Source organism: Canis lupus, chromosome 27 (genome assembly GCF_003254725.2).
Source record: "Canis lupus dingo isolate Sandy chromosome 27, ASM325472v2, whole genome shotgun sequence".
Taxonomy (NCBI): domain Eukaryota; kingdom Metazoa; phylum Chordata; class Mammalia; order Carnivora; family Canidae; genus Canis; species Canis lupus.
In genome coordinates this window covers 23,949,774-23,960,877 of record NC_064269.1, presented here as the reverse complement: position 1 = coordinate 23,960,877, position 11,104 = coordinate 23,949,774, and the positions used below count along the sequence as shown (strand labels likewise).

The 11,104-nt window shown below is 36.5% G+C and overlaps 1 protein-coding gene across 22 annotated transcripts in view; it reads right to left on the bottom strand.

Annotated features, from left to right (window-relative positions):
- Positions 1-898: 898 nt before the first annotated feature.
- Positions 899-11,104, bottom strand: part of SOX5 (SRY-box transcription factor 5) — a 1,002,640-nt gene continuing 992,434 nt past the window's right edge. For all 22 annotated transcript variants that reach the window (XM_025455370.3, XM_035707446.2, XM_035707449.2 and 19 more), the window contains 2 exons: positions 7,381-7,597; positions 899-5,869 (listed from right to left, as the gene is read on the bottom strand). In XM_025455370.3, the coding sequence (XP_025311155.1) occupies positions 5,566-5,869; positions 7,381-7,597 (521 nt within the window). In that variant the 3' untranslated portion in view covers positions 899-5,565. The remainder of the gene's footprint in view (positions 5,870-7,380; positions 7,598-11,104) is intronic.

Genomic DNA, 11,104 nt, shown 5'->3' with positions numbered 1-11,104 from the left:
GAGATTCTGATTCACTACATCTGGAGTCAGGCCCAGGAACCTACACTTTCAACAGTTAATTCTGAAGCAGGTGGTCTATGGACCAGAGTTTGTAAAATACTTCGGTTAAGGGATTACAACTAGTAGAGAATATCCTCTTTATAGACTTCCCTTCTTTTCATTTGAACCAGGTACCATCTGATCCAGCATCTTGATACTTGTTTAAAAACCAAGCAAGCAAGCAACCAACCAACCAAGGAAACAAACAAAAGCGCCTACAGGAACCTGTTACACATAGAACTATAAGGATAGAAAAACATTATACGGTGGAAAAGGTGAGCAAAAATGGTCATCGGAAGGAAAGGAGGCTTCTTGTTTTTCACATTTGTTTAAAAAGTTGAAGGTAGAATCCAGAGCTAATGTAAGAGTGTTGAACAATTTAGAAATGTCCATTATTCTAAATTAGATGCCAGCAAGGTGAAAATTACAGTTCCTTGTAATTTCAAAATCTGAAATTTACATTTTTTTCTATACAAACAACAAGATAAAATATTAATTTCAAAGTGTAGAAACCCTGCCCCAACGATAGCATCAAGCTTAGGAAAAGAATATTAAAAGTGCTTCAGGCTGTAGGATTTTAAAGTGTATGAGACTCAATTACATAGGAGAGTGGTATCTTTTGACATTATAGTGAGGCTAGATCCCTGTATGAGGAGATGCATTATAAAAAAGTCTGGTGGTCCTTCTTGCAACGTCCACCGCTAAGAATTAACTCCTTAGCTCTCAAAGTCAACTTCAGGAAGTGGGGTTATTTATATTGAAATCTAAATTATTTTCCATACTTTTACTCTTTCCATAATAAAACTAAAGATTATACCTTCATAACAAGAATTGTGAAAAAGAAACACAGTATAATAGGTAAAGAACACATTTGCTGTTTTTATTGGTGCCTTGCATGGCAGTAATACTGAAAAAAGAGAATGCAAAAACAAAAAACAAAAAACAAACAAAAAACAGGTTGGTGGCAACCCACATCTTTTTTTTAAGAGTACATAAACTCCTGTTTTATTTTTATTGTGGCATGAATGGTAACATAAAACCAAAAACATGAAAATATACAACTTATATTACACTATGTGTTATGAACAAAATATAAATCTATAACTCTATGTTGTATTTACATAATTATTTATTTTATTAAATTTCAAGTGAGATGGTAGGTTGCACATACTTTGTTTTAAGCTCCAGGCATTTGATTGTCTCTCTTCTACTTTTTTCCCATTTTTACTCATAAAATCCGAAATGTTAGAAGGACTAAGAGCTTTAGAGCCAGTGGAGCTGTATAAATACTGTTTTAGTGAACCAGTGACAGAAACACTGGGAAGGACAGGAATCAATCAGTAGAAAACTTAACACAACATCATCTTCAACTTGGGAAACTGATAGTTACAGGAAATTTTAAAATTAAATACTGTAAAAGCCTGTCTAAACAAAAACGTATGCCCTATAAGACAAAGAGATATCTGAACCACTTTAAGTGGGCTTCATAAATTTCCTTGCAGACCCCATAATTTTTATTTTACTATGAACTTGATAGACAAATATCTTATAAACCTGTTTGTAAATATACAGTTGTTTATTACAATTCAATAATTTACCCATTAGGATGAATGAAGATGTAATTATTTTTTGATGTTTTAAATGTGTTATATGAGATTTCCTCTAGGAACAGTAACAACTTCTGGATTAAGAAAATATCTGAAATTGGGACCACAAAATAGTTAAGGATAATTTTCTTTAAATGAATTAAGGGAAAAAGTCTACTCTGAAATCAAAGCTATGAAATAATTTCATCAAAGAAAACTCTTTTATATTTGTTCCTTATAAGAGGATTTGGTTTCAATAATAATTATGTTCTTTGGGAGGGATGTTATTCGTGGTGAACTCTTAAATGCAGATGCCAAATAAATGTTAAAAATTGACTTAACTAATTTAGGTATAAATGTACTGAAGAATAGTTTTGTGTTGTATCCAATTGCAGTAACTAGCCAGATCATGGTAACTTGTAAATGAGCAACTTCAACTTATTTTCTCCAGTGATGTTCTCTTAGATTCCTATTAAAAAATGACTATTTTTGTAGGAACTGGTTACAATAGCCATAAAATGAGAGTTCAGGCAGGAGTATTCCTCAGTACCGGGAGGGGTGCACGCGTGTGCACGAGAACGAGAGAGACAGAGAGAGAGAGAGAAAGACAGAGATACATGAACAGGGAGGTAGGAAAGGATAGAGAAGGGAAATGTTATCTTCATTTCAGTTTGATCTTACTCTCATTTCCTCTCCCTTAGCTTTTTTGATCACCATGGGGCACGGAGAAAGAATACAAGGTTTTAGGATCCTTTACAAAAATGATAAACCAATCGAATGCCAAAAAGGCAATGTGTTAACACAGTAAGTTGCTATTCATAGCACCTTTTATCAAATGACTTCAGAGCACTTTAAACATCAATATGATTTTTTGTTGTTGTTGTTTTCTTTTGGGGGAAAACTAAGGCAAAGAAATTGCAATACCCAGTGAATTCTGTATCAGAATGAGAGAACAGAACGCCAAGCTCTGGACTTCCTGTTTTCGTCCATGCGTGGTGTAGTGTCTCTGACATAAACCTAACTAAATAAAATTAACTTCTGAATTTCAGCAGTTAAAGGTCACCATTAACAATTTCGTTTTCCCCTTCAAATAAAACAAAATAAAGAACAAACAAAGAAGACCAAACAGAAGTGTTTTGTCAATTCACTGGTAAGTGTGTTAGAATTGGTTTCAGCCTGTGATTGCCCTCAGTGGCATCTACCTGGAGCTAAAACAAAGTATTCTCGTAGCCCAAAGTCATGAAATGAAAACAAAGCATTTTTATAACGTGGTGTAAAATAAGTATCCAGCAAACGTGAGAGGTGAACCCACATAAGTCAGAAAGAATTTGTTAACAAAGACAAAGAACAAATTTTTAAAAATCTGTTTTCACATTGTACATAGTAACGATATAAAACGAGTGTCTATTTTCTTTTCCTTATCCAGAGTGCTTAAAAACAACAAATAAAAACAAAAAATTGGCTCTAGATGACTGTGGCAATTAAATAACTAAATGAGTGATGAGAGCATAAGTTAATTAAGATTGAACATGACCCTCCTATTCACTCCTTTGTATGAAACACCAGAACTTGACATTGTTGGGGCCAAATTTTTAAAAAGGAGAAAACTTATTAAAGGAGAAGTAAAATTGTGTGGGTGAATGTGTGTGGTGTGTGTGTGTGTGTGTGTGTGTATAAATATATATATATATATGAGTTGGAAGATGGAAATTTGTTTTAAATATCTAACAGCTTATTGGCTGTACTTCCAAATCAGAGGAGAATAAAATAGAGAGGGAGAAATAAATTATACATAACTTACTAATCTGGGAACAGCTGACCATTATTATTATTATTACTATTATTATTATTATTATTTTATCATCATCATCATTACAACACTAGCAAAAAGAGGCAGTTCAAATGAAAATACAGTCATCAAAAACAAACAGAAAACGAAACAAAATCTCTGACATGCAGGATATGATCAGCTCCTCCAAGCAAAACCCCAGAGCAAGTCTTTTGAGAGAGAGAAAAATAAAAAGGATTTTTTTCTTATTTATATGTAAATCTCAAACTTTTGGGTCAGGTTGGAGCGGTGGGATAGGCAAATGATGACTGGAGTGAAAACCATAGCACATCCAAGCTACTGGTTGGAGTATTTACTGTCTGATGCTTCAGTACAAATAATGGCAATTGACTTTAAATGATTTTGCATTTATTTGTACAAGCCCTATAACTGCCTTGGCATTTGGCTGGCAAAACCTAAATAACCAGTTCTGTCACCATCACTTGTTGCTCTCTGCACATACTGTTGGAACCAAAAATTGGACTTCAGTGGATTCATCATACAGCGAGGGAAGATAAGTGGTGAGGATCACTGGGTTCAGCCAGGCTCCATTTTGTCGGGCTGCCATGACTTTTAATCAAATCCTGCTTTTTATGGTATGGGATGCACGTGGCCCACAGTTATGAAATGCAAATGGCCTCCGCCTCATTTCATGGAGAGATGAAAAATACCTTATAAAATCATCAGTTCCATTTCCTGATCAGGAAAGGATGGAATGTTGAAGAAATAAGCTAATCTTGTGTTTCTGGAAAATGGCCAAATATATTCAAGGAAAACAATGATTGCTTTGCTCAAAGTTATCAATAGGAAAAACAAACATAAATCATTAAGTAGCAAACATTAGTGGAACCAACTGACCAGGAAGAAGGGACATCTGGGAACAGTTTGCTAGTAGCTTCCATGTATACATGCACACCTCTATTACACAGGGCCGCTTGATCCATCCAATAATCATATTAGAAATTTAAAAATATAATTTCTGAGCCCTATCTTGGTTGTCATTTGAAGTGCAAAGTCAAGGTCAAGGTTGCTTCCAGACCAGTCACTTAGGAGGATGTGGGATTTCATCCCCAGATGTGGGTTTAACTCACAATGGTTCAATGTTATTCCTATTAGTACCATAATCACACACATACATACACACAAAAATCCAAGATCAGAAAATATTTTTTCTCTAAATTTCTTATGTCTCTCTCTCTCTCTCTTTTCACCTGAGAACAGCACCTACAGTTTCCATTTAAAAAAAAAAAAAAGTCAAATCTCACCAGCTGCTGGTATTTCAGGTTTTTCAAGGGATTGTCTAAGATATAACACTGTCCTAACTTAAGAAGGAACAGGAAAAAGGAAAGGAAAAAAAAAGAACTGGGTCAACACTTCAGTACAAATTTGGCACTTGCTCAAAGATGTAGTGTGGTGTGCAATAGGTAAAGAAAGTCCTCTACAGAAAATAATTGCTTATTTTGTGGTGGATAGCAAGGAAGTTAAAAACAGGCTCTTTTTCCCTCTTCCCCCCCATGCACAGACTTCCATCTTTAAAGTATAGAGATGGAGAAGGTGGAGAGAAGTAAAGAGAAATTCATCTTTCTTTTTTCTGTCAGGTGCATTAAAAAAAAATAAAGGAAAGGAAAGAAAAAGAAAAAGGAAAAAAACCCAGAAACCCCAAAAAACAAAACAAAACTTATTTCTTTTTTAAAAATTGTAGCACAAAACAACAAAACACATTCACAAGCCACTTGTTGGCACTGTGTACCTGAGTGAGAATTTCTAGAACATTGTAGAACAAACAGCCATAAAGTTTATTAAAAAAAAAAAAGTTGACGGGTAAGACTTCAGTGCTTGGATGTAGCAGCTGAATTACTGGCATTATTTTACCCATAGCTTATTTCAATCTCTTGTTGTTGATATTGTTGTTTGCTTGTATTTTTTTTTTTTTTTTCCTTTCCAAGCCTTTTGAGGCTGAGGTCTATTAGTCAGCTGATGTCCCAACTATTTAAGACTAACAGTTAAAGTAACAGTCAGTGTATGAGAAAGTTAATGTGCTTGGCCACTGGTAAGGATGAACCAGCTAGGGCTTCTTTAAGTCCTAAGGTCATAACAATCTTTTGGCCCTTATCAGTTGGCTTGTCCTGCAATATGGTTTTCACTGTCACTCCCATAATCTACATCTGGATCATCCTCTTCCTCATCGAACTCATCATAAATTTCTCCATTGATGTCCTCAGCCTGTATCTCCTCTTTGATATGTGGTTCCTCTCCTTTCACACCATAAGTGCTCTGGATAACAGGCATCCCAGGCTCCGGGCTGCTGGACACGCTTGAGTGCTCCGAGGGCAGGTGAGGGGAGGGCATTCCGGCCATGGCGATGGCTCCAGGGTACACAACACCAGCAGTGGCGATGGGGATCTGCGCTTGTTGCCTGCAGAGAGGAATTCCCCCCCAAAAAAGAACCGTGGGTGAGGGGAAACTTAGATGCAGGTTTTACTAGATAACGAACTTGCTCAGTTTGTCCAATTCTGTGATGTCAATACCTTACTTCTGTATAGTGCTTTACAGATCACAAGGCATTTATATGTGTTACCTTTTGGATTCTTAAAATAATGGTTTTATTACTATCCTATTTTATGGGAAAAAGAAACCCTGAGATGCAGAAAGCTTAAGCAGAACTTGACCCCAAGTTCATTTTTCCTCCACTGTAACACCCAGCATTTTAAGAAATAATTAAAGATAATGCAATTTTCATGGAAAACCCCTAAAATATTGATAGTTCTCAAAATAAAAACTTATTGCTCAGAACTGACCCGTATCACATTGTCCACCTGGTCCCTGCAATAGTTGGGGGGATAGGAAGCAGGCCAGCCTCATGGGTGTACAGCTCTGCAGCTATACAAGGCCCTTTGCTTGGAACGACCCTATGCTTGGTTTAAAGTTCTGTTGCCTGCAGTCTTAAAATCCTAAACTTTTTAACAGGAGCCCCACATTTTCACTGCACTGGGCTCTACAAATTATGTAGCTGGTCCTTGTGGGAAGGGATTAATAGATGATGTTCAGTTATGCCTTCTTTCATTCATTCATATGTTTACTATTTCCTCAGTGTTGGGTTTCATGCTCAGCTTTGCGAAGAGTCAGGCACTGGGATATAAATCAGAGGCCACTGGACAGAGCAGGCAGGCTCTTTCCAGGGAGGACAGGGCAGACTTTAAAAGTTTTTTTTTCTAAGGTATCCTCTGGCCATTTTCAGAATAGTATTTTATTATTCTAAGTATCTCTCCGGAATCTTACTGACTTCTGTTCTAGATATGAACATCTTTATTTCTGTGCTGAGAAAATTCTGCAGAAGCCATGAAGTTGCAGGCAGCATAATAGGACATCATAGACAGCCTTGCCATAGGAAGCAGGGTAAAACCTCCTGAGAGCTACATTCTTAATTCAGAAGAAAGCTCTCCCATTCACAACACCGTTGTGCTCTAAATAGAGTCACCACTACGAGATCTACAAAGGTCACGGTGTGCCTTGATAGCACCCAAGTCCCTCTATATTCAAAAGCAAACACTTCTGTTGAAATCATTTTTGTGTTGTATTATCTCAACAAAGATGTTGTGGAACTTGTCAATGTGAAGCCCTGGAAGTAATGAAAATCAACAAGGGAAAGAACCCACGATACTTCTCCGTTTTCAATAGTGAACTTCAGAACTATTTACTTTCAGATATTTTATTTTTAAGCCCGTTGTTAGGAGAGTTCATGCTAGAGCCATTGTTCTAGGCGCTTGGAGTCACTTCGTATGGAGGTATTCTTTGTCAGGAGCACGTGGGGGACAGTCAGGATCTTTTTCAAAATGCTGCCTCGCAACCAAACAACTATGTTTCACATCCCATTACATATAGCAAGAAGCATTCTCTATGAAAAAAAAAAGACAGAAAGGCCCATACCCAACATTGAAGTATTGTCGCATTTCCTGCCGCCTGTTCCGCATGATTGCCTTGTATTCACCAATGCGCAGCTTTTTGCCATCCACGAGGCAGGTGCGCTTTGGCCTGGGCTTGTATTTGTAGTCGGGGTACTTCTCCAGGTGCTGCTTGCTGAGACGGGCTTGCTCTTCATAATATGGCTGTTTCTCTAGGTTTGTCATAGCTTTCCAGCGAGATCCTGGGAGAAAAAGAAGGTTGAGATACCAATTTGCACAGCTGCTCAGGTTCCTAAAAAGGTAGAACTGAGAACAAGAAAATCTAAAGTAAAAATGTTGGCCCAAACCCAGAAAGACATAAAAATATGATTGATTAGCAAACTACGACTCAAGAGATGAGATCCCATGAGAACAGAGGTGTTGGTGGCTGTGTCCACAATGAAACTGTGTATCCAAAGATACAAACACGGAGCAATCTATTTTTTTTTTATTTTTCTTGCTGGAATTAATAATTTAGCCAACTGAGTATATCATATATTTAAAAGCTCATGGATAACTTAAAGAATATACCTTTCATTTCCATGGTACATCATGATATAGTTCAACTGTGAACTAAAAAGCTATGCAAAAATGTATTACACATTTTCAATCTGTGGCTAATTATCTAGTTATGGAGTAGTTTTACATGGGGGCACATTACTTACTACAAGGGTTTCTAACATATGTTATATACAATTCTCCTCAAAATGTTTAAGTCTGCTTTCATGAATGATTGCATTTAAAAATTCATTTCATTAAAACTTTAATTACAAAAAATATATATTAATGAACATGCACTCAGTAACTACTGTGTGCTCGATACTGTGCTAAAAACTTTATGTAAGTGTCTCATTTTTACCTTTCACTGTAATCCTGTAAGGTAGTTATTAACATTTATACCTACTTCCATAGATGAGAAAATTGAAGTTCAAATAGATGAAGTAACTTACCCAAGGTCACACAACTATTTTTTTTTTTTAATTTTTATTTATTTATGATAGTTACAGAGAGAAAGAGAGGCAGAGACACAGGCAGAGGGAGAAGCAGGCTCCATGCACCGGGAGCCCGATGTGGGACTCGATCCCGGGTCTCCAGGATCGTGCCCTGGGCCAAAGGCAGGCGCCAAACCGCTGTGCCACTCAGGGATCCCTGGTCACACAACTATTAAACTGCTAACCTGAGACTCAAACTCGGGTTCGATGTAATTGAAAGTATGCTACAATGTATGTTTTTACATACCTAGACCCACCTATCTCTGATCTAGCAGAGGTCAGAATTACAACAATAAGTATGTATGGGGTCAGATTTTTCTCTTAATAAAACACTTTCAATACTTTCAATAATATATAAAGATGTAATTTCTTGTGACATAGTGTGCATTAATAATATCAATCCCAATTGATTTTCCCCTTCTTTTTATTTTTGACTTAGGTTTGAATTCAACTAGGATTGAAAAAAATGTTCGAAGCTTAATTAAAAATGTTTATGCTCATTCTCAATATAAATGTAATTTAAAGCTTTGATTCTATGACTGTGGCTATGTATAGTAGTAAAAGTAGTAGTGGTAATAATGTTTCTTAAGCATGTGAGGAGAATCTATTTTCAGATGAAGTGTGTTTATCAGTAAGTAATCAGCTCAACTCTGCTCAAATGCACAAAGACCAAAATAACTGGAATTGGGAGTTCCCTACCAAATGTGTTCTGGTAGGGAAGTCTTTACTTGCCTTCCAAAGTTATCTAAGCAAGATCTTAAGGCTTTCGAATGGGTTCATTATTCAACCATAATTCCATTATCTCAAATTCAAATAGCTTACTGATAAACAGTTCTTCCCTAAAAGTTCTGACAATTCCTCAACATGTACTGTTATATGTATTAAAGAAATACGGTAAATAAGGGACGATACTCTTCCCTTAGAATTCTTTCCTATTGGAACAGATGTTGCCTGGGTGGATATATCCATGGAGGTATTAACAAAAATTTATAAACAGATTTTTTTCCAATATAGACAGCCATTATAGTTTATTCTATTTACTACAGAAATCCAGATTATGGTTCAAATAATAGAGTTTATGTTTCCATTCCTTTCTCCAACTTGTGTTTAAATAGCCACATCCAATAATCTGTAGGTAAAATCTCAAACTCTATATTGCCCAACATTATTCGCTAGAGGTGCTGGAAACCATTATGTTATTCTCAGGGCAAATACAAATACAGGTAAAGCTATAATACTATTGTACTAGAATGAATTCTTTTTGGGAAGTTTCTTACAAGTATGTACAATAGGATTTTAAACCTCAGATCAGGGAGTGCCAAAGTGAGCTTACCAGAAATAATTTACTTAAGAATCAAAGCAATACACTGAAAGATGGACCTATAATGGTTGACTTTAAAATGTCCTAGCTTTATTATTAGACAGAACAAAGAAACTAGCATTCTCATTTAGAATAGGATTTGCTAGGGGTTCTTCTCTAAGTTTAAATGTTCTATAAGCTCAAAAAGAATACATTTCTTTAAGGAGAGGGATTGTTTATGCCTCATAGTACCTGCCTCAGAATGTTATAACTCTTTTTAGATTTCCTACTATGTGCATCACGCTGTATTAATTATTGGATATGCAGTGGTGAATCATCATGTTCCTTATCTTCTTGAGGCTCATATTCCAGTGGAGAGAAAATACATTAAGCAGCTAATTAAAAAATTTATTATTTTAATTACAATTGTGGAAAGTACAGGAAGCTATAAGACCATGATAAGAAGTTGAGATCAATCTTTTGTGGGTCAGGAAGGCTTTGCTGTGACTCCTTTAGGAATCAGCCAGGAAGAGCCTTCTGTGGAGGAAGAACAGAATGGTCAAGTGGAAAGAGGGATTAGAGGAACTTAAAGAAAGTTGATCTGGCTGAAATGCATAGGAAAATATATATGTATATACACGCATACACACATATATATGGTAAATAAAAGATATATATTTATATAAAGATAAAATAAAGATACATATACAATAAAGATGTGTAAATTCTCAAATTGGCTCCTAAATCTAGAATGAACTGGTATCACAAAATATTTAGACATTTGATAATGTAATTTCCCTGGAAGTATCACTGAATCCTAAATTACATTTTAAAAGCTGGCCATCTCATGGTTATGTCTTTTTAAAATGGAGAATTAAGTAGCCTACGCACTGTCTGTAGGTTGGCAAAATGGCTAACTCTTCTGTTTTATGACAGTGCAGAACAAATAGTGCTTTGATTTGGTGGCAAATGCAGTTTTCATTTTTTAAAGATTTTATTTATTTGACAGAGGGGGAGAGAGAGAGAGAGAGAGAGAGAGAGAGAGAGAGAGAACACAAGCAGGGGGAGGGGCAGCGGGAGACAGAGAAGCAGGCTTCCCACTGAGCAAGGAGCCGGAGGTGGAGCTTGATCCCAGGACCCTGGGATCATGACCTGAGCTGAAGGAAGATGCTTTACGGACTGAGCCACCCAAGCGCCCCCAGTTTTCATTTTTTAGTAATGACTCTTGAACAGGGTCAACCAAAGGACAGGTTTGGTTTTGGTTTTAATGGCTTTGTAGGTACCACATCCAGTGTATATAGCTACGATGTGAACCCAGGGACACTCTGGATATGCCTTCTAGGTCTCTCCAAAAGAGATGAAAACATCTACTTCATTTGGGCGTGGCTGGTTGCTTACCCTGGACCACATATAGGGAG